General features: G+C 35.8%; 1 protein-coding gene across 1 annotated transcript; it reads left to right on the forward strand.

The window, feature by feature from the left end:
- The first annotated feature begins 1,236 nt into the window (after window positions 1-1,236).
- On the forward strand, window positions 1,237-23,760 carry LOC146145409 (uncharacterized). Its single transcript, XM_083389697.1, has 16 exons — window positions 1,237-1,387; window positions 2,212-2,296; window positions 2,819-2,868; window positions 3,058-3,109; window positions 15,637-15,677; window positions 16,227-16,294; window positions 16,632-16,674; window positions 16,849-16,900; window positions 17,617-17,651; window positions 17,951-18,008; window positions 18,162-18,255; window positions 18,527-18,625; window positions 19,232-19,264; window positions 19,823-19,916; window positions 20,153-20,204; window positions 20,954-23,760. The coding sequence occupies exons 1-16, from the start codon at window positions 1,323-1,325 to the stop codon at window positions 21,272-21,274; spliced, it is 1,242 nt and encodes a 413-aa protein (XP_083245823.1). The 5' UTR covers window positions 1,237-1,322; the 3' UTR covers window positions 21,275-23,760.
- Window positions 23,761-24,544: the final 784 nt, after the last annotated feature.

Genomic DNA, 24,544 nt, shown 5'->3' on the forward strand with positions numbered 1-24,544 from the left:
TTTGTCTAGCAAACTTTGTCATAGCAAATAAAATTATATTTCAATTTTTTTTAATATTTGTAGTATAATATTTTTTTTTCATGCAAAACACATTAATGCCAATATTATTTTGGAATAATGCTAAAATAGTCACAAATAGATTGATAACATTTATTCAAAGATACCAAACTATTTATACCTCTTAATATTTTAAAATAAAGTTATGAATTAATATTGTTTAAACTTTCAATTTTTTCATTTGACGAAAGTCTGCAAGACACAAGTAGCATGTGAAACTTTTTCTAATTTTAATTCAAATTAGGCAGACTACAAATATTTATGCTACGATCATAAATATTTTTTTTTATTAAAACTGCAAACAGTTTGATAAACCATTGGTTATGATTTAAGCCCTACCAGCCTGAAACTTTTTAGCAAGTTTATAATTTGTTGTCCACGTTGAACTTGTTTGTTTGTTCGCTTTTGGAATAAGCTTTTGTTCTTTTTTGGTAAATTATATTGCTTAATTTTTTTACAATAAATATTAGGTTTAACATTCAAAGCATAACTACAGGTCTTAGTATTGTGTCTTTCAGGCTTACTTTGGTGTTTGAATATTAGGAGAGAGCCTTTGGGATTTAAACTGTTTTTATACGTGTTAGGCTGTGTTTTGGGGGATCTAAAATGTTGTTTCAATCAACTTTAATGATCCATTGATTTATTTTGCCTTAACATGAGGTAGATATGGTCATAAAATGTAAGATAATACTTGTTCATTTACATAGTATGTCAGCATTTAGGATTTTCCATATCAATCATAAATGCTAGGAATAAATATCCACCTTCATAATTTTTTACAAGTAGCAAAGAAAATATAAGGAAAATGTTTTTACATAGAGCAAAATCAGAAAAAAAAAACGAAATTGTTTTTATTATGAAGGCATTGTTGTTTTAATTTTTTGTATATAAAAATATATTCAATATAATTTACCAACAACACTGGACAAAACTATACCACATTTAAATGTGCCAGCCCGCCCCTTTTGTCAAAAAATATTTTGACGACCTAGTGTCCCTAGCAGTATCAGAACTTGCATTTTTCAATCACTGATCCATGTCTTTATTTTGCCTTTTTTCCTCGCTAACCAATGGACTGATATTCATGTTACCAACAGACTAGTCACTAGTGTGGTGCTTGCTTTGTAAGCCAATGTACAAACTCTGTGTGTTGTTCAACATTTCAGATAGGGTCTAAAATAAACCCATGCAAATCGAAACAATAGAATTGCTTGACATCACACACTTGAATTATTTAAAATTGCACACAATTCAAAAAGAAGAAAATGTCGTCTCAGCCACAGTCACCCATACCAGAAGAAAATGAAATAGAAACTGAAACATTGTCCACGTAAGTTATACATTACTTATGTATTCTGTTAAAGCCTAACTTATGATTTTAAAAGGTGGGTAAAATTTACTGCATTGTCAAATTAAGGGTAGTGTTTAGGTAGAGTAGTAAGAACCTATTTTACTTTTAGTGTTGAAGTTTTTAATACGGGTATTTTGTTTAGTTTGGTAATATTATAGGACATTATTAGCAAGTGATAACTTTGGCGAAAAGAAATACACAATGTTAACTGTTTTAATAACGAAAAGAAAAATTTGATGACAAAAAAATACTAATTGCCGATCAGATGTCATACTCATTTTTTCAGTAACAAATACAACAAACAATCACTACATTTCCAAAGCATTTGCATTTGTTTAACTGTTGTTTTAGGGCAATAAAGGTGAATAAATGTTGTTGTAATTTTATAGAATCATACAGAGTTATAAATATACTGTTGCTGCCAGGCATTGTTTCAATTGTAAAACAGTTCTTCCAGCAAAATGTTATTAAAGTACCAACGTTTCAACTACTTATTATTCAGGCAATCTTCTTCAGGGCTGAACAATAAGCAAAACACTTTTTTGCACCTTTGTATTATTTTTTATGCAGTGGCAGGCATCAGAAAGCTGCAGCTTGTTTTTTTCGCACAGTCCGGTTATCAGGTTTTTATCGTGTTTTTCTCGCCTCGTAGTTTAGATTTTAGAATATGGTCTGTTGTGTTTTTTTCCTTTAATGTATTCCTGTTATAAATATAAATTATTAGCCTGTAGTTACCATCAAACACAGTTATTTTTCTTGTAAGATTTTGCCTGATGTTTTTAATTGACTTGTGTTAAATTTAGATCATCGACTATAAATGAGTTGGAGCCAAGAACTGTGGTACTAGGGAGCCAGACAGGTGATGCACAGCAGTCTGAGCCGGACCAGGTAAATCTCTTTACTATATTTACTAAAAAGGAAATAAATGGTTTAATTACTCAGTGACCAATATCAGTTTACCTCTAATATTGGCCAATATTCCACTTCTAATAATAAATTGGGGTGCGTAAGCTTGGATAAATTTTATTCATATTCATCTGTTTGGCCAACTTTAAATGTTTTTTCGATTTACCCTCTATAAACGTGCAATGAAATGTTTATAACTTGTTTAGTATGTCACTTGTAAATTTGTTTGCAGATCACTACATACAGAATTTTAATTTTTTAATTGTTGTAATTTTATTTGTTCAAAAATTGTAATTGTTGTAATTTTATTTGTTCAAACATTACCATGTAGCTGATTTACTCTTAAACGTTATTTGCTAATAGTTGAAACTTCCTGTCTTAAAGTAAATCTGTTTTACAACACTAACATTTATTTTTTGAAAGTTTGCTATCAGTTTCTGTTTAGCTGTTGTGGTTAAAATTTTAAACCAATATAATGTTTAGCAGCCTTCATTTTAATTTTAGATGCCAACAGAAGAAAGAAAAGGCAGATCCACTACTGAATTAATACACAGGTTAATTTAATTTCATAGACCTGAGAAGTGTCAAACTGTTTTTAACTAAATAGTATTACTAATCATTTTTTTAGTATTCTAAATGGTTTTACTTTCTATTCTTACCTCTTTATTTGAATTACATTCTCTAAAAACAGCAAACAAAAAATGGTAACACATTTATTTATTGTAAATTTTATTTTAATACAGTGATAAGGAAAGCCTTAGGAAAGCCACTATGGATAGCAGCTCGTCAGTTAAGGTAACTAACACTAACAAGTATTTTAAATTAACAATGTTAAATTTTAATAATTTTAAATCAGGTAACATACTATCTCTTTGCAAAGGCTAATTGGGTAGACTAATGTAATTTGTCTGTTGGTAGCTTAATACAAGCACATTTGCAATTGTTAGTTTGTTGGGATATTTGATATTATTTCTGAGGTTTTCTGATCCAAACATCATTACTACTGGCACATCTTTTGAAATTGAAATGTGCAAGGCGTTGATTTTAAAGATTTGTTTTATTGGTAAAAAGTGTGGGTACTTTTTGTTGTCAAATTACTTGTTCTGGAATTAAGGTTTGTAAAATTATGCTGTATTAGATTTCATTGCCCATGGTTGAAATGTCTATATCAGTATTGTAATGGATTAGCATCAACACAGCTTACTGTTGAAAAATTTGAAAAAACGATATAACATCCTAATTTATCAACAAACCTGCGAACTAAGAAGATTGCTTGCCATATGTGGGGTCTTGTATATCAGCCAACTTCACCATCAACTTTTTTCCATTCGGCACATTTAAGTACCCATTTGGGACTTGTTTCTCTACATTATTAAGTTAAATGTAAGCTTTAGTTACTGATTAGGTAAATAAAAATAAAACTGTGTAACAACCTGTTGATATATTAGTTTAAAAGAATATTGTGATACGCAGTTAGGTCATACTACAGTAAGAAATATGAGGCAGATAGTTTGAAGATTATAGCATGTCTAAATGTAATTTGCGGTTTTCGGTAATTTAAATATTTTATTTGTTGCACTATTTGGCGGCGATTTGAAAGAAAAGTCCTGTAGGCAGTTGAATATATATTTTGTAATATTGTCGTATTGGAAAGCTTTGTTAAGAAGTAAGAGTCACTGCCTATAAATACAATCACAATAAATTCCCCCACATAGAATCGTTGGTCTGTGTTTTGGCTTAATAGGTAGCATACCAGTTAACCAGTTTTAAACAAGCGCTCCTGTGCGGCCGTCTGTCGCACTCAATGCTTTGTATCGTCGACTTTTCTCAACACTGAAACCTATTGGATCATGGATGTGCTTTGAAGTATCTGCCTATAAAGCACATCGACGCTTGTTCTAATACTGATAGCAAATCACTTATAATCTAACTCTCGGGCCGCAAATAAGTATTAGTGTTGCCTGCTAAAATTTTCTAATGTAACAAGCTATTTCGTCCCTTGAATACCGACAAGGTATACTGTGGAGCACGAGTTATGCCCTCTACAATACTCTTACGTCCAGCTTTGTTTTTGCTACAAACTTAACAGTCGACACAGTGTGAGTCCACAAGAATTGTCACACAAGGTGTCACAAAATTACGTCAAAACCCGTCGTCATAATACAATTAGCCTACTGTGCCTGATCGGTGTGTTTCACTCCAAGTATGCCAAACAAATTTTCGCTTAATCCAATTTTTTTATGCGTCTTATAGTATGTTTGCGTGTTTATTTATTTTTTATAGTCAAAAGGCGCGTGCATACCCGTAACTGTTAACAAATTGTAATGAAAGATTCGCCAACCTGGTATTTCTGATTGTTTATCATAAATTAGATTAGGCCTAATGATTTAACTTATCGCCTTTTCATAAAGTATTTTTTTTTTGTACTTATAATTGTGATAACGCCGTGTGAACATTTAGACTACTTGATATTGCAAAAACTCCTAGATACACGCCTAAATAAAACTTGTTGTAATTAATTGCTTAAAGATGACATTTTGACCCAAAAGTTGCTAGTAAAAAATTGTTTCATTCCGCCGAGACCTCTCTTTGAGCTTCGCTTTAACCCGCGATGAGAAAAATGTTGCCGACCGCTGGTTTTAAATGTACTCATTGATCATGACGGACACAGTTGCGCAAAATGTTTAATTAATTACTTTTCCTGACTAGTCGAAAAGTTGAACACCTGTGCTAAGCGCCGCAACGTTGTTTATTGTCCACTTGCGAAAGCTTACTGCTGTGGCGTGGTTCCCAGCAATTTCTCATTTCATCAAGCATTTTTGTCCCTAACTTGGAAAAGTTTATCAGCAGTTTTGCATTTACATTAATACGACATGCTAAATGTTAAAAAATCGATGCTCTGTTAAGATACCGACCGTATAGACCGGCGAAAGTCGTCTGTCCGTTTGCCACTTTAACCGAAAGTTATCCAAATAATTGAATTGGCCAAGGATAATTTAATATTAAGGCCGAATCGTGCGTCGTTTTTGTCGACAACCTCGCCCCTTTCTGTACAAAGTTATTAAACTGGGCGCCATTAACTTCCCGTATCGCGTCGTTGGTCAAAAAAAAAATCAGTTGACAGGTCGGGGTTAATCTTTCGGCGAGAAACGGTGCGTCTGGACAAACAGACAGTCACGTACTTCACTTGCGACTCTATCCATTGTCAGGTTTTTTCGACGCTTGTACCACTGCGCATTACGAAAATAACATTAAAAAAACCGGGGCCATCGAAATCCCCTTATAAGGCTACGGAGCATTTTTTGCGGGGGCGGGGGTCCGTAAGCGTATAGTATTTCATTGGTTGTCAGCTAGTGGAGCCAAGAGCTTAAATATTATTTTAATTGTTCTCAATAACGACTTTCTCCTTGTGACCTTCTTTGCTAGTTTGTATGGCCTAGAAGTTATTAAGACCCTATGTGAGTAGTGCTCAAGCCATGAAATGCTGAGAACTCTTAGTCTAGTGTAGCATATTGAACGTTCAAACTTTGACATTCTACGCCCCAATTATTGACCGATTCAGTAGTAGACCTTTTGTACGGCGCTCGGTCGCCCTGTTTTTTTTCCTTTGCGGCGACGTGACGCTCGCTGTCTTTAGTCTAGACTTGACCAGAGCAGTGGTCACGTACTTAGGCGTTGGAGGCCTATGTTTTTAGATTTATGGGGCTTACGAATAGTTTTGGCGTTGGAGGCCGATGTTTAAATGTGTGGGGCTTACGAGTAGTTTGTCGTCGAAATATTGTTTTGTAGGCGCATAAAATCCAAAGGACTACCACGGAAAAGTGCTTTTCCAGAAACTTGACATGATTTGTGTCATAAACTAAAACTTCAATGACCGTATATTCCAAGTTCGCGGAATATGTCTACGTTCACTAAGATAAGTTATTCCACAAACAAAACTCCAAACTTCAACCGTATCCTAATTCGAGTGTGTTGTGCAACCCTGGCTAACCTGATGTCTCACTTGTATGGTAACCCATATATTTTTGTCAGTTTTCTGATATTAGTGACGTAACAGTAACAGGTATCTTCGCGCACTTGTCAAATATAATTCAACTCTTTTGAAGTTGCTTTCGGATTTCATCTATTTTTCTGATGGTCGCCACCCTTGTGGAAAAGCATTACTGAAACGATGTGTTATAGATTTTTTGTTGTAATAGTAACGTTGTATATTACAGTTGTTTGATCTCTAGGTTTGCGTGTTTTGAAAACCGACGGCCAATCGTAAAGTGTGTTTTAAAGACTATAAGCTTATCTTTTTGCAAATTACTTCATTTTGGGAAGCATACGTTTTTTTAATTGTTTCTTTGTGTATCAGGCGCTTTATATTCCATTTCAAACAAATGGTTTGCATGATGTGTTTTGTTTGGAAATTTAGGCGCCTATCTACTTACATTTTAATAAGTTTCTTCATTTTGAAGGTTTAGTTAAGGTAGCTAAATCGACCGTTGTTAAAATTTTCCCGTTTCTTTTCTTTAGCCAATTTGATTTTCAAATTTACCCATTTTTCTTGAAATTGCCCTTAAATCTACAAACGTAGTGACCAACCCGCTTTTTCATTTAAAAATATCAGAAACCAACGTTAAGCGTTATGAAGCCGAATTGTAACCAGGCCAGCAAGAAGCTTCTTTGCATTGGGTGCTGCGTGTTTTCACAAGCAGTCAATCCTGGCTTAGGTTGATCATTATGTGAAAAACCCCAAGCTGGTGTGTCTTGTCGCTAACCCAGACGGTCGCGTGCGCCCATTGTCAGGTTTCTAATTTTACGGGCAACGTCTGGGCTGCACGCTAGAATCGCAAATTCCTTATTTCGTGAGAATAGTATTCAGCCGCGACTCACCACATTGTCACCCTTGTACGAAAGTATTAAAACAACGGTTACGCATTCATATGTTGTAATAGTAACGTAGTAGATTATAGTTATTTGATGTATAGGTTTGCGTGTTTTGAAAACCGACGGCCAATCGTAAAATGTGTTTTAAAGACAATCAGCTTAACGTTTTGCGAATTACCTCATTTCGGGAAATTGTTGTTTTTTTCCACTGTTTCTATGTGTAGCAGACACTTTGTTGAGTTTATAACAAGTGGCTCGCCTATGTATATTTTTGGAATTTAGGCGCCTATTTACTTACATTTTAATAAGTTTCGTCATTCTGAAGGTTTAGTTAATGCAGTTAAATGGAACGTGGAACCGTTGTGAAAACCAATTGTTTTTCAAATTGCCCTCCAATCTCCCAAACCTATTGGTCACCCTCTTTAGAGGGTCTTTTTATTTTTAAAATATCAGAATCCAACATTTATGAAGCCGTATTGTAAGCAGGTCAGCAGCCAGCTTATTTGCGTTTGTATTGGGCGCTGTGTGTTTTCACAAGCAGTCAATCCTGGCTTCGGTTGATCAATGCGCGAAATACACCACGCTGGTGTGTCTGGTCGCAAAGCCAGACGGTCGTGCGCCCATTGCCAGACTTTACACAAGCTTGGACGACGATTACCTTTTTAATTTTACGGGCCGCGTGTGGGTTGCACGCTAGAATCGGAGATTCCCTATTCGGTAAGAATAATTTTCAGCCACAAGCCCACAACTCACCACAACTCACCACAACCTATACGTTCATATCATAAGAGTGTTGTAATGCATAGCTCTTTTGTATAACTGTGCTACTTCAATTTACGTTGTGGTAAATCAAAAAACTACAGATTAGTTTAGTTTTTTTTTATATTTCATCAAAACTCCCTTTAGTTCGGCCACGTTTTTTTATGACTATGGGGCTTCAAGCAAATTCCCGTTCCATTTGGCTGTAAACATGTTGCGCTGAATATTTCGGTTTACTTTTAAACTGGTTACCAGCTCTGTCCGTATGCATTTTTTTACACGAGCCGTCCTTGATTACTGTTGTGCTTACAATTGGATAGATACTACGGTAAATTCAGGACCGTGTTTATGACGCGCAGTACATGAAAAAGGGGTTAGTATGAACGACTTAGGTTGTTTGCGCCGCTGACTTAAATCATTCCTAGTTTGTTTTTAGACTTTTTGACTTTTTTTCATATTTTAGAGATCGTTTTGTTTGTCGTTCAACGCTCGTCCTAATTAACCTTCGCTTTAGGTTTATGCATTAAAGCACTCGCTTAACAGTCTTGTAGATTAATTGTTCGTTAAACACACACAGGCCCAGTCGGAAATTCGACTCGTCAAATTTCGATTGTCGTTCGCGCTTTTGTTTCGCCGACTCGACACGCGTGTCTGTGAAATATGCGCAATAATGCGACGTGCCACGTCTTCCGTCTACGCTAGACCGGTCAAAGCTTTGGTCACGTACAGGCTTCACCGTTTACTAAATCAGGGCACCAAAAGAAATTCGATTTTACAAATTGTGTGAGAGTTTGTTAAAATTGTCAGCCTCTTCCGTTTCTTGCTTATACTGTTTTTTCAGAGCCCTGTTTTGGATTAATTGCGCTTCTTGACACCTTATGAATCTCCGTCGTTTGGTTAGTGCTTGGCGTTATGTTCTTGTCAGTACATTGCATGACGTTGTGAAAGTTTGGTTGGAAAACCATATGTTTATAAAATCACTGCTATCTATCCATGGTAGGATTTGTAAAATACCAAAATTATTCTTGTGTGGAAGCTTTTTATTCTTATGTGATTCCAAGAAATTCACTAATTGGCAGGTGACGTGGCCCTATCATGCTGGCAATGAGGTAGACTACTTTCTGATGTTCATTTAGCATTCGCGACGACAGCCTTGTTTTTCCTATTTGCGTAGGTCATATTTTAATGGGTTGCGTATTTAGATTTTTTTTAATCTTGGAAGCTTCCCAAAGTTTTCTACCATAATACCAAGTTGCTTTTTTATTTTTATTTCACGCATGAGGGGTGCTTAACGACTACCTCTAGTCCGATAAGCTGTTGACTTTACCAGAGTTCTCCGTAAGCGAACAGATCCGATAAGGCTCAAGCCTGTCTTGAACTTTAATCGGCTATTAGCGGAGTTGGTGTGGCGCGAATTTCGAGGCGGTTTCTGTTTGCGGGCTGCAAGTACAAGCTATTAACTTGTTATGTGTAAAGTGACATATTTATTGGCACTTCACTAATGAGCTAATATTAGTCTTTGTTCTTTTTTGTCGTATTAACGTTTGCTTTATCATATTTGAAAAGTTAACCAAACAACATTTCGGTTTCATTCAAATTTTGTAATTTTTAGAGATTTTATCTTGAACAGTAACCCACCAGCACAGTTTTCAACCAGCAAGTACAATGAGCCATTTACTCATATTATAACCAGCTTTACTTATATTCAATATAGCAAATCGATATCGGTAATGGCCCAAGTTGAACGTGAGACCTTGTGTGATTTGACATGTCTGCGCTCCAAAGGATCTCTACATTTTAACGAGTGACACAATATACTTGTTGCTCGGGCTCAAACTGCGATTAATCCTCTTGTGTTGTGCGGCTCCGGTGCGCCTAAAAAGCTATCCCCAATTACTTTTATTGTGTGCGATAAAAGGCGTTTCTGCCGAACATGAAAACCCTTATCCACCAAAAAAGAACATCAAAAAGTTTATTAATAATAAATAACCGGTAACAACGCAAAAAACCTTGTTTATTTGTTTGGCCTGAAGTAAACGATTCAACAAGCGTAATTTTGGATTTCTAATACTGTTCACCTTTGATTTCATAAAAAAAAAGTGTCGCTTGCAATGTAAAATCAAACTGCGTCCCCCTCTCAATGTTGTTAAAATTACAGTATGTTAAGTTTTAAAGAAATACGGTGGTTTACTAGTGATAAACTACTTTAGGGCAGTTACCTGTTCTCTTGCCATGTCACATGCGCTAATATCTTTATTGGTGTTTAGTTAAGCACTGTTACTTAAGTCTCGCTGCCAAGTCAATCAAAACGAATTTACTTTAACGACTTTCTCATTTTCGACAGTCATTTAGTTCTAATTTGTATTTGGTGTTTTACGTTGTAATATCCGTTCTTTGTTTATGACATGCACCCCTATGTTTGGCATCTTATAGTTCTGGTTTACCTAAATACACATTTAAAAGTGATTAAATGCCTACTACATAAAACCAGTATGACAACAGGAGCGGGTGAAGGATTTTTGTTTTTTGGGAATGAACATTTTTTAGAATGACGTTCCAAAGTTACAAACAATTCATCTTAAAAATTTATCTTTTATTGCTCAAATATGCAGCATAAATGTCACCTAATCGCGCGAATCCGAAACAAGTTGCATTTATCCGTTTTAACAATTAAATTGACGCGCGAGGCACATAAAAGAGATTCTAATATTGCTCCAAATGACGGCATTGTTTTTTTAATTTAACATTTGGGTAGAATAGCTTTGTTTTTTATTTTACATAGTTAAACATCGCTAAAACTACAGTTTAGGGAGGCATGTTCCGTTGGCCCTGTAATGCAACAAAAACTAACTTCTAAAATACGGTACAATGAATATACGGTATAAAAAAAGCGAGCCACCACTACATTATATACTAATATAATAATACCTCAGCTGCTAAAAATTCCTACAAGGTCCACATTTTGGCCGTGGCTCACAGTTTGTGTGAGCAGAGTCAAACGTTTATCAAGCAAATACACATCATGGCATGCCACCGAAAGGCCGACCCTAAATCCGCTCACAATACAGCTTCCCACGGCCGATTAGGTTTCACCTCACGCGCCATTATATTTGTTTTGCCAACTTGCCGCCAGTGCCTGCTAATTTTCTACATTAATGAGCGACGGGCTGCTGTCTTTTGCTTAGTCTAGACCGGGTGTGGTCACGTACGACAAGTGCTACTGCCGAAGTTTCGCCGAGGAATAGGTTGAACGAAGTGGTAACAGAACCTAAGAACACCCCTATGGTACACTGAAAGCCATCGTATCAGACCAACCGAATCTGTCGATCAATATATACAAGCAGGGCAGCCTAAAATAACTAGCTTGCAGTGGTGTTCGTCTCCGCTCTACCAAATTAGCTACGGGCTCAGATGGGAGCGAGTCGAGAAACTTCACATTGAACCAGTTCCCCGGTGGTATGTGAACATCGCGCAACATTTATGCAGTGATTCCCAAAATGTGTGCCGCGAAACTTTTTGTTATTTTGGAATATATGTTATTTGTATTACCCAGGCATACGCGCAGGCATTTTAGACTTAAATACGTCCTACTCATAACAAATTAATAATTTTTAAACAATTGTATAGATTGTCGTCTGTTAAGGGCGATTGTAAAATTACTCTATTGTTATTTGGTTAAAAGTGTGCCGCAAAACAGTTAAGATTTTTTTAGTGTGCCGCGAGCCAAAAAAGTTTTGGAACTACTGGCCTAAAGGAAGAGCTTTTGTTTTGAGAAATACATTTTTGATATACAGGTGTTTTTTTGAAGCTATGTTTTTGCTTTGATGCCCTACACTCTTACTCATATGCGACTGACATTGTTGTCTGAAAACGAAACGTTTAATATGTCTTGTTTATGTAAAAAAAAAAAAGAAAAAACTGTGAAACGATTAGCAAAGAAAAATAAGTTTGATGGGAATCAATTGCTGTAGAATGTTTCCTATCGTAACACTGTTGCGTCATATCTTGGTCACTGCTTTTACGGCCTGTCCCTGACCGGATGTCGCACTCAAGTTGAACATAAGTATTTATTAGTATGAGAATGGCCGTGTGTAAAAAGGCTACTTCAGGTTACAGGCGATCGCATGACGGTACGGTCACGCATGAGGTGCTTCACGACGACCGGAAAGTCGCATAAGCTGTTGAATACGCCGCTGATCTTCGTGCTTAGCAAACAAACCCAATTAGCCGTCAGTCTGGCTCTGATTGTAGTCCGCCACTTGGAAACAGTTTATGTAACGCCACTGGAAATAGTTTATGTAAAAGTTGTTGTGTTTACGGGTTGCAAGTGAGCCATTGAATCGTGGATCCACCACCCATACAACACAAACACCATCATTTATGGTCAGGACTAAACTGTGCGACTGATTTTTCGTGTGTGTGAAGTAATTCGTGGGTACGAGAAATTAATTTCGGCGTTTTTTATAATATTTTACATTGGTTTATTTTAATGATTATGAGACAGTTGTAAAACGCCAGACACACTCCGTATTTGTAAACAAATACTTTTTTTGTGCGTTGTCTGACTTTGTTCATGTCAGAAGTCATTTACAGAGACAACTTGAAGGCTAAAGTTCCACCTTATTTTACCTGCTTAAAGTCAAAATCGCAAATATCGAATCCTAGTACATTTTTATTAATCATTTAATTTATATTTTGTTTAGAGGGGGGAGGGGGGTGTTGAAATGTGTATATTGCAATAAAAAATACTTTTTTAAATGATAACCATTCTAAAAAACAGTTGTGTACACTGTAATGCATATAAAAAAAGACATGAAGTCGTGTGTCTGTTCTTTTAACTACCAACGTGATACAGTAAAATAATTAAATGAGCTGCAAAGAATACAAAGTTACTATTGCCAGTAATGTGTAAACAGTGCCTAACAATTACACGATGCATAACCTTGTTGAATATTGGCCGTAAGTAACCCCATAGCGCATTTTTAGTAAATTGTGCACTCTGCACATGGCATATCGCAAGACGAGAAAATATATTGCCAGGCCGTGTAAAAACGGGATCTAGAATACACACAAAACAACGTGTGATTCATTTTAAAAGATTTTTTAAATAACTTTGTTTTGACAAGATGGTATGAGTAGAAATAGGTGAAGACGCTTTACAAAAGTAATGTATTCAATAAAATATTCTGAAAAAGAATATTATTTTTAGAACACAATACATGGGTTTAAAAAAAATGGCGTAATTATTATAATGAAATATTGTTTGAAATATTGAAAATGTGACGCGGGCCGGATTTTATTACTTGGCGGGCCGTTTTCCCAGGTCACGTCTAAACTGTCACTCGTGTTTATACAATTAGACGCGAGCATCGAAACGAATAAATTATATCGGCTCCGATTACCCGAAATAAATGGCAGAATAGGTTGAATACGATACGAATCCAATTTGGATTCGAATCTAAGGATCCGATATTCTACTTTGAACATCGTTAGCCAAAAGCCCCACATTTTGCCGACCACCGCTATATAGGAGAATGCCTTGATGTTTTATCTTGAATGTGTTATGTACGTAAACTTTATATTTCGAACGCATAACATTGTCTAATTATTTTATCCTTGCCTGTTTGAAACCTCCGTGGGTTGAACGCCGTTTGTCCAAAACGCGAACGGCTGTACGTTGTCGTTGGTTAGGTGTTTATTTGGATATGTGACCTCACAGGTACCACAGACACAGTTTTAAAAACGTTTCCAGTAAATGACTCCATTGCGAAAAGAGCGCGAAAACCGGCCGCGTGCTTTGCTTATAAAAAAGGTAACTCCAGGTCATTGGGCGATCGCACCACAGTCAGGTCACGCATGTGGTCTTGTACGTCGACCCGAAGACCCCCACTCCCACTGGTCCGTTAGGCGTTAGGCTGACTGTAATACTGTAATAATCCGCCATTGATACAGTTTACGTTGCGTCAAGACGATGCGATCGATTTTATGTCTGACGGAATTAGCATTGTTTGCCTCTCAAAAGCTATCGGCCATTACTTCCATTTTGAAGTTGCCAATACCGATTTTCGTTTTTGAATTGTGAATACCTTTTTAGGTTTAATGTGTCGCTTATGCTTGCTGGTGTTAATTGTTAAAAATTACATTTTGGCAGACTTCTTTTGCTGTTTTTCCCCACCGACGCTCATTTTGCGTTGGAGACGTTTCTAGTCTAAAAAGTGTGACGTGATCCTTTTTAAATGGAGTATTTGTCCCAGCTGTCAAAACGTTAACCTTTGTCGGGTATATATACATATTGCAACAGCGAAACCAGCTATTCCACTGGCGACGTTTTACAAGGCCAGACAGATTTCTCGCACTATCAGCGATGCTGTTTTGACTCTAGTTTAGTTTTAACCAGCCGTTGCCTCCCTGCTATAATAGCGGATCAAGGCTAATTATAAATTTTAGAGCGTTGTTAACCCTTCGGAAAACAATACATTTGCGTTCGCGATGTCGGCCAGGCTAGAGTAAAGCTTTAAACTTTAATTTATTATTCACAGTGATGGACAGTGGAAGGCGTTAACATTTGCAAACGTTTTTCTTAAGTACGATTTTTACAAACTGCATCTTAATGATCCTCAGTATTGACCTAGGTATTATTATGGCCCAATAGTAGCACATTCATATCAAATAAAGTCGTTATTTATTTTACCCAAATTAGTTCACATTAGACGTTGCCTGCAATGCTAAGCTGTGTCTTTCGCAATGTTGTTGGAATGCAGACAGTTCGTCTAGTTTTGAAATACTACTCTGTCTGGGATTGTGCGTCATCCTCAGAGGTTGACTAGGTATAGGTTACTTCAGGTCAAATCCTGGCTTTTTCTTTGTGGTCTCTTCTTAGTCCTTGTTTGTCTCACACGAATATGGTTTTCCAAACACATGTCAAATAGAATGTTTTTCTAACAATCTGGTAGGCCTACACTGATAGCTGCACAACCAATTTAAAACAAAATAAGAAATTTGTACCATTTAATTACACAATGGCTATTTAAACCAATCCTTAGCTTGCTAGAAACATAAAGTTCAAGGTTGTCCACTGCAATGTCTAGGTTTGGTTTGGAAATTAAGCACTGTTTGAAAGAATCTCAAATATCCATCAACATATTGTGGTTGACTGGCAAAAAAAATACTTCAAATTATTCACCTTTAATGTTGCAGCATGTTATGCGACATAAGCTAAGATTTCCCCTTTTTTTTATACGTTGGTTAGTCAATCCTTATTGGTTTATAAACGCTTACATATAACTGTTAATGGATTAACACTTTTGTATATATTGAAACAGATTGCTGATTTAATATGCAATATATCACAATGCATGTTGTCAAAGTAGCATATATTTCACACATTCCAAACAAATGGCTTCATATATTCTTACAGGCAGTCTGTGTTTAAACTTGCATCAAGTTATGTCTCATCTAAAATGCAATTTGAGGTTAAATACAGGGGTTAACTTGTGGTAGCATATCAGTAAAATGAAGTGTATGATTCTTAAACACCCTTTTGTTCCAACCTTTTTTAGGGACAAGAATCGTTGGATTGAACATATGGCTAAATTATAAATAATTATTAAGTAGTTGGTTTTGTATTTATATACCAACTAAAGAAAAATTATTTGGCAAAATTCTATTTAAATTCTTGTAATCCTTTGTAGGATTCTTCTCAAACAGCAAAAGGCAATGCAGACACACACAGGTATTAATTTGTTTTTGTTTTTCTACTTTGCTTTTAAAAATCATGAACTCATTCACAATATTGTATTATTTTTATTTTTGCCCAATACATTATTTGCAGGATTTAAACAAATCGACAAAAAAGTATGCAAATTAGTTTTGTTTTGTTATAGTTCACATCTAGCAGCATGAATATATATAGTAGATGTTGCACTATGTATTTGTGTGGTAAAAGTTTTAATGCAATTATATAGTTTTTTCCAAAACATTTTAATCTTTTTTTGCAAACCTTAGTTTAGGCAACATGTCCACAAAGGTTTTGAAAGACGTATTCTATTCAAATTAATTTCTGTGTAAATTGCGTAAAAAATAGTTTTAGGTTATTGGGTTAACTGCATGTACTAGTTTTAGGTCAGTGCTTCGAAATTAGGTTCCCTGTTTTTTTAAAACTTATCAGTGTACTCTAGTTCATTTTAACAATGTTTTGTTTGCATCTTAATTTTTAACATTCTTTTTTTCTCCTATTTTAAAATGAAAAACTAAATAGTAATCACCTTTTCTTAATCTTTAGCGTTAAGCATGGATTTGATGGAAGTGAGCCAGGCACTTCACATTCTGGTCAACCACCAACAGTAAAAGGTTTTAAACTGGTTTTAACTTATTTTTTTATGCAAAGAAATCGAAAGGTAGCCTTTAACTAAATTTTGTTATTGCCCCGGAAGTCACAAATGGATTTATTTTCTGTGTTTAAGTGTTTACCTTTTCATATTAAATAGACTTTTTTGCATGTAATTTTGGTTCATCTGTCCTTTAAAATACAAAAGTTGCGCATTGTTAACAACATTAGTCTTTTCAGTGCTAATGAATTAATTACACTTCCATCCTTGATATCCACTGATAGTTTTTTTGTAGTACTATGGGTATATGGTGCATTTTAGTTTAGATGCATTTAAAAAATAGTTGATTTTTTTTTCAGAAGTGTTGCCTGATAAACTTCCATCCTTCCCACCTGTCCCCCGGTGAGATTTCAATATTATAATAAAGTACTTTTTTTAAGGTTATTTAAACAATAATTGTTTGATTCCTTCTACTGGCTAACTAATTTGGCATATTTTAAACACTTAAAATAAAAATAATGAAAGGGCTGGTTATATTGTATAAATATATATATATATATATTTATATATTTATAGACCTGCTAGTACAAAAGCTGATGAGGAAAATCTGAATCCTGCCACAACTTCAGTATGTACCTTTGCCATATATTTTAGTTCTTTTTTACTTGAACATTTTAACTGTACTCATCAACTAACAGTGCATTGTGTTTTTTAATACAGTTATACATTATACAGTGTTGTATTGACTTCAGTTCACCTAAGTCATTGCTTTTAAATAACTTGACTTGACTTTAAGTTGTTTCGGTAAAATGACTTGACTTGACTTAATTCTATCGGACAAAAAACATGCCTTGGACTTAAATAATTGAGTCAAACGACTTTGGTTTAAATTAAGTGTTTACATTTAGAACTTTTATATTTAATTTCGCTATTTATCTTGAGTTCTGCATTTAAAACGATTAGATTGCCGCATGTTGTTTCTACATTGAATTATTGTTCAGAAGCATTCACCACATTTTTTAAGGTTCAACGTTTAATTATTAATTTTATATCAGTAATTTGACTTGGGAATGACTTGCATATTTGCACAATAATGACTTGTCTTGGGCAACTGATGACTTGGACTTGACTGCAAGTGATTTGAAATTTACTCTTTATTACAACACTGCTTATAATATTCTTTCTGAATTTTGCTTTTTGTTTGGTGTCAAAGCTGGACCTGATATTCCTTTATATTATAATCAGGGGCTTGTAACTGGACCTTTTAACCATAATCTTCCTAATTCATTTTCATATGTCAAGTTTAATTTATTGTTTTTTGTATACTTTTTTGTACTCTTTCAGATGCTTGAAGGAACAACCACTGGAGAAACTAACAGGTAAGCCAAAATTTGGTAAACCAAATATTTTCTTGCTAGTGATTTTATTTTAAATTGCAATGTCTCACATTTCCTCCTTTGCTTAAAGCCTGTTCTTCTGGGAATTGGGTAAATTGGTTTGAGAAATCATTGTTGTACTTTTACATTTTCGTAAAATTGTGCATGCTATAAAGTGTAGTACAACTTAGTGTCTGTCTGTTATCGGTTTGTCATATTGAAGTATAATAATTTGTGAAATAAACAACCTTGAAGGCACAGACGGCTCCTTAAATTTATTTATTCTTGTTTTTTTCGTAAAGCTCATCTCATCCACGGCGAACTGATGATCTGAGTGATCAACCACAAGGACCTTTGTTGGTATGTCTTTTATCAATTGTTTATGTTCGCTCTACTATTCTAATCATGTTAACCATACGTGATACCATTTAACTCCTAAAAACACTCTTCAATGTTCTTGAAAAAATGAAAAAAAATTCAATTTAAATAACTATAATCTTTTTCTGTCAATAGGCAGCCGATCTTATCCTTCAGGCTACAATTCTCTCGACCACTTTCTGTAAAGCACTCATTCGCATTCTTGTTTGGCTTAATACAACAATTGAAGGTATTGATTTAAAAAAAGTTTTTTAATACCATTATTAAAACTTATTTAGTTTGCTTAACATTTCAGTTGCATAATTCCTATTTTCAGTTGCAAGGCTGCAAACCTCTCTCTCCAGCTTCTTTGAGAAAATTTATGTTAATTGGTACTTAAGGGTCGCAAAAATTTGTACTTATTTAAACGGCCTAGCAAACTAAAAAGTTTGAAAATCCCTGTTGTTGATACAACAGCTTTGCGTTTTCGGATCGCTCACTTTTTAACCGTTTTTTTTAAGGCTTGAATCGCCAGCCTGGTATTCCGGAAGCAGACGAAGCCATTGTATGCCAACCTTCGGATGACGTCGAATTAGACCCCGAGCAATGCTCCGACGACGGTAAGTTCGTTGTGAAATATTTCAGCAATGTAAACATTTTACATATCACAGGGGTCCCGAACCTAAAAAGAGCCGCAAAATAGGTAAAGTACCCAACGGCCCGTCATTACTGCAACATCAAATATTTATCTCAATTTTAACATGAAAATCCTCTATTAGGGCACTTATCTTTGTTTTATTTATTTATTTATTTATTGTTTTGATCGTTCATAGCTAAGAGTGTTACTCAATTCAATACAGTGAATGTATAAAAGCTCTGAATACGCTGGGATATTTCATTTTTTAAAAGAATGAAATCAGCTAGTTTTTCTCGTCTGTTCAGGTCAAATTTGCCACTTGCATGGTTTTGGCTGTCACAAAGGAAACGAATCAAAGACAGATTTCGGTTTCGGCAATGTTCGCGTCTGCCTTGTGTATCTAAGCGAATGTGTTTGGTAAACTTTTTTTGGTTGTTTTTTAATTTATTTGATAAAAGTTTCGAAACTAGTACAAACACTTCTCTGTTTCTCGAAATGACAGGTTTTGTTGTTTAATTCAGATAAAATAAGACTTTATTTACTGATTTATGTTGTTGAAAAGCTCATTCACTTGTTTTTGTTTTCATAGTTGACGACGATGGACAGGACTGTGCCCAACAACGTGAGTTAATTTTGTCATTTGATTTAAAAAAATATAAAAGACTGATCAAATATCGACTTCTCCGAGTTGACAGTTTTACCCCAATCTAATACTATCCGCACCACCACGACATCTACTTAATATTTTAACACCTAGCTTAGTTCTTAATAAAAAAAATTCCATGTAAAAATGGCCTTTATTATTTTTTCTATTTTATTTGAAACAATTTCTTGTTCGGTGGTTTTAAACCGATTTTATGCTCGACGTTAAATATTCCCATTACAGAATGTAAAAAAATGTTGTTTATATTTAACATTTATGTTATTATTAAAATTTCCTTGTGTATGTTCCTAAGTTATTTTTAATGAATGACATTTTTTCTAATTAAAGGTGTTATACTACTACTGGTCATTAGGAAAACAAAACTTTTTTTAGCTTTAAATAACACGGAGAAGCGGCCATCAGGACAACGCTTAATTGTGCTGTAATGCTGTTGTACATGCGGTGAAACAGCTGCGGCTGTAATCAACCATGCCAAAAACGTTGAGCCTTTGCTTAAGAACGTATTTTGTTGTTTAGCTCCGACACGTTCTATCTACGACTTTCTGGATGACGTCAGGGAGTACATCCGCGACTCAATCAGACACCAAGTCTTTGATCCTGACCCTTACAGGTACGGTATAGTTACAAGTAGCAGAAATCATTTTTCCCCGACAGTGTCACCTCTTCTCAAATCGTACTTATTTTTCAATGAATTTCACCAAATTAGGACACACATAAACATTGATTTATATATCGGACAGAGATATCTTATACACATACGCATATGGACTTGGGCGTCACCAGATACACTCAAGCTATTTATTTTTTTTAATAAAAACCGCTCTGTATGAAACTATTTTTTTACAGGGAAGCTCAACTTCAACGAACGATAGCACCAGTGCGTGAACGAGGTGCACTGGTAAGTTAATCTCGTTTTATATTTTTTATTTTTTGTAAATATAGAAGCGGAAGCTTACATATTAGTCGCATCTTTGTTGTTGCACGAGGCTTGCAAATATTGCATATACTATGTTTATGCTTTACGATAGATAAAAAAACAGTATCAGCGAAAAAGGTGTATTTTCACTATGTGTACATATAATTTTACCAGATAAATGTGATAGACAGTTTTCGGTCGCACCATTTTGCACCGCAAAGCAAAGACTGTTCCAAAAAAAGCAAACACTTAACCGTAAAACTTCTGATGGTGTGTTTTCGATGCGTGCGTTTTGAATTTTTCGCCCCTATTTACTGCCTTAAACCGTGCCGGACAGCAACATTTCCCCATGACCCAAAATCGGATTTTCGTCGAGTTTGCCGTGTAAAGTTGTGCGTACAATGGTTGTAAAGCTAGATCGCAACTTTTACACATACGGCCCGTGATTAAAATTCCTTTACCGCGACAAAAATTCTTAAAAGCGGATTTTGCGGCCTTTAAAAGCACGACAGTTTCAGCCGAAGGATCGCAACCTTTACCTCACCAGGATTCGATTCAGGACCGATGCCCGAACGAACACCACATTTTACTCACTTGGTGGATCCTTAACGAACGAACGACCGAGGCTCGAATGAACTTGTGGTCGACAAACATTGGCTGGAAATCGCACACAAATAAATCGGATCAGATTTTGCACTTTAAAGTTTAAACCGCAACCTTTACCTCTCCAGGTACCCCAAGCACCAGTGACCATACCGATCGCGCACCACAGCCAACAAAACCAGTCGCGAGCGGCGGCTGCAAACATGTGTGTCAACTGCTTGGAGACGATACACGCCACGCCGCCTTCCCGCCTGGACACATGCCTGCGATGCGACGGAACGGTGTGCAGCAACTGTCTCGAGCGTCCTCATTTCTGCCTGTTCTTTCGTTGCGTCGACTGTCTGCGCAACCAGCACAGCTCCCTGTATGTTCGTCGATGTCCCAACTGCCGCGGACGCATTTGCCTTGATTGTGTCCGCTACTGGTCGCACCGCTGCACTCCTGGTTAATTGACCGGAGCTGGTTTGTGAATGCTAGATAAAAAGATACGCCAGTGCTATACGCGGTTTCTTCTTACTCTTGCCTTTGGATGTAATCATGTAAAGCAGTGGTTCTTAAACGTTTTCACCGGGCAGACTCCTTCTGTTTCCTTTAAAATTTGAGAGGACCCTATTCATTTTTTAAACAAATCCAAAACGCGCACAGTAACTTATGCACGTTATAGAAATTACTAAAACTCAATGAGAAACATTACATGTGCTCCAGAGAACCACTGCTGTAAAATTTTCCGTCGTCTTATCCCTTCAGAGAGTAATCAGGTGGCTATAAAGATAAATACAGCCATTTACAAAGATTATCCCTTTAGGTTCTCGTCACCACCTAGTGCTTTGCTAAGCGCAGGGGTGACTAAAATAATTTAAAATTCAGAATCCTGTTCATTTTTTTACATTAACATGCATCTGATGCATGAGTAAAATGCATGTGATGCATGGTTGCTATTTTCATGAAATTATCGTGGGAATGTGGTTCGTTGCCTTTGACTGAACCTTCATTAAAAACCCCGATAAAACCTAATTTATTGTTGGGTATACCGAATGTTTCAAACGTTTCCTAGGCAATGTTTAAAACTTCAATCTACCATGAAAACATTAGTAACGTTAAATAGTTTGCACGCTAACGGCTAGACGAAATACCTGACCTAGCTAAGGTTAAACAGGGTATTTTAAGTTAACACTTAATGTTTGACTTTTTCCCACGAAAGAAATACAAATTAGCCTATTGGTGTTGTCATGCGTATTTTACGTATTGATAACCGCGTTAATTTGGAAAAATTAAAGTTTACAGTGCCTAAACAAACTGTAAGAAACCATCAAATTATTAAATCACTTATAAATATGATTTAATAAGCAGTTAATCGCTGCAAAAAAACACCCTACTTTTCCAAGTAATGGGTTACTATTGCCTGACTGTCAGGCCTATTGGCTAAATGTTGTCCTGAACGAAAACCTGTGGTACCTGGCATTATACGCCAGGACGCCAGATATACTCGCCCAGTAACATTTGGTTGACATGTTATAATGCTCTTTCGAAAGATATCGCAAACGACTATTCGAAAAAAACGCCCTCTCCTTACTGATTGACCGATTGTGGAGAAGGTACAATCAATGTTTTGCCATTGTACCAAACGCTTATCCAAACGTATTAATGGCGTACCATCAAATTATTAAATCACTTATAAATATGATTTAATAAGCAGTTAATCGCTGCAAAAAAACACCCTACTTTTCCAAGTAATGGGTTACTATTGCCTGACTGTCAGGCCTATTGGCTAAATGTTGTCCTGAACGAAAACCTGTGGTACCTGGCATTATACGCCAGGACGCCAGGTATACTCGCCCAGTAATATTTGGTTGACATGTTATAATGCTCTTTCGAAAGATATCGCAAACGACTATTCGAAAAAAACGCCCACTCCTTACTGATTGACCGATTGTGGAGAAGGTACAATCAATGTTTTGCCATTGTACCAAACGCTTATCCAAACGTATTAATGGCGTACCATCAAATTATTAAATCACTTATAAATATGATTTAATAAGCAGTTAATCGCTGCAAAAAAACACCCTACTTTTCCAAGTAATGGGTTACTATTGCCTGACTGTCAGGCCTATTGGCTAAATGCTGTCCTGAACGAAAACCTGTGGTACCTGGCATTACACGCCAGGACGCCAGGTATACTCGCCCAGTAACATTTGGTTGACATGTTATAATGCTCTTTCGAAAGATATCGCAAACGACTATTCGAAAAAAACGCACACTCCTTACTGATTGACCGATTGTGGAGAAGGTACAATCAATGTTTTGCCATTGTACCAGACGCTTATCCAAACGTATTAATGGCGTACCGTTAAATTACGGAGCCAATCTTAACGGTAAACCGTCTCTCTTTAGAAGAAAATATAGCGGTCCAATTACCGATATAATCTAAATATATAGATCGAATTCTTGTACGATATTCTACTGTTAATGTCCCAAGTTATAACCCAGAATACCAAAATAAATTATTATGGTGAGAATTCAACATGCGTTAAATAAGATATTATACAGCTGTCTGGCTTGGTATTAAAAGCCATTGGCTGTACTACACAATAACAAAGCTATGGTTTAAAATAGCTTAACCTTTGTCATCCGTCTTAACGTTGCATAACGTGACGCTACGTGTTTGCCCTGACAGAAATCGCAGTGTTGTAAGCACGTCATTTTGAAATGACGTAATTTAGCCCAGTAAAATCATTTGTAAAATACGTCCAAGTCAAATATTTTTGAATAAATAACAAGCCAAGTCGTATCAGAGCAAGTCATTTCTAGCTCAACTCCTTGCATAAAAATTAAACGCTAAATAATTAGTATTTAAATTGACTAATAACACGTCCGATAGGGTTGTTCAGATTTTGAAAATTTTTGAAAAGTTTAGCTAATCGAAGTTTTTTCCATGTTTTGGACCTTAAAAATAGAATTGACAAAAAAAAATTAAGTTTGGGTCATGATTTCGCCCTCCTCAAAGCCCCAAAAGTTTAGCAGTTAAATCATCAAAATATGGGAATTACCCTATTGCGAAAATATGCTAGGCTAGCGTTCTGCTGTGCATCATCAGTGATGTTTGCTGAGTAATCAGTGTTTAACTTGACCATTCTCTCAGTAACATCATTAACAACTTGAAGGTATTTACAAAGTTTTCCGCAACTTGGCAGTCTTTATCTTGCGTCCAGTTACAAACTTGATGCCTCAGCAAGTTGCAATAAACGCCCAGAAAAGAAACAAGAAACCAGGACTCCTAGCCGACTAATTTTTTTTTGTCTGGTGCGTCCTGTTTCTTTTGAACGCATCACTGGCAACCCCAGGCGAAATTTACTTGGCTTGGGTGTATCCAAAGTTTTTCTTGCCAATGCCGCTTTCCTATCTTCGTCCATATTGGGGTGTTAACTGAACGTAGTGATAATTTTCAGACTTTAAAAAATCAATCATCGCAAAAAAAATGTTTTTATTTAGCTAATTTGCAATGCTTTATTGTTTTGTATATGCACATTTGTTATTAATATAGCACAAATAACATTTTACAACACTATTTGTCATCGTTTGGTTACAATAGAGCCAATTTAGCAAATTTTCGCAATAGGGAAATTCCCATATTTTGATGATTTAACTGCTAAACTTTGGGGCCTTTGAGGAGGGCGAAGTCATGACCCAAACTTAATTTTTTTTTTGTAAATTCTATTTTT

The sequence above is a fragment of the Ascidiella aspersa genome, chromosome 5, assembly GCF_963924565.1.
Source record: "Ascidiella aspersa chromosome 5, kaAscAspe10.2, whole genome shotgun sequence".
In the NCBI taxonomy this organism is placed as follows: Eukaryota; Metazoa; Chordata; class Ascidiacea; order Phlebobranchia; family Ascidiidae; genus Ascidiella; species Ascidiella aspersa.

Bases quoted from the DNA above. Each gene is read 5' to 3' on its own strand.
- LOC146145409 (XM_083389697.1), top strand. From the start codon at position 1,323: ATGTCGTCTCAGCCACAGTCACCCATACCAGAAGAAAATGAAATAGAA. The intron at 18,626-19,231 runs GTAAGTTCGTTG...TTGTTTTCATAG, and splicing joins CGAGCAATGCTCCGACGACG to TTGACGACGATGGACAGGAC. The intron at 19,265-19,822 runs GTGAGTTAATTT...TTTGTTGTTTAG, and splicing joins ACAGGACTGTGCCCAACAAC to CTCCGACACGTTCTATCTAC.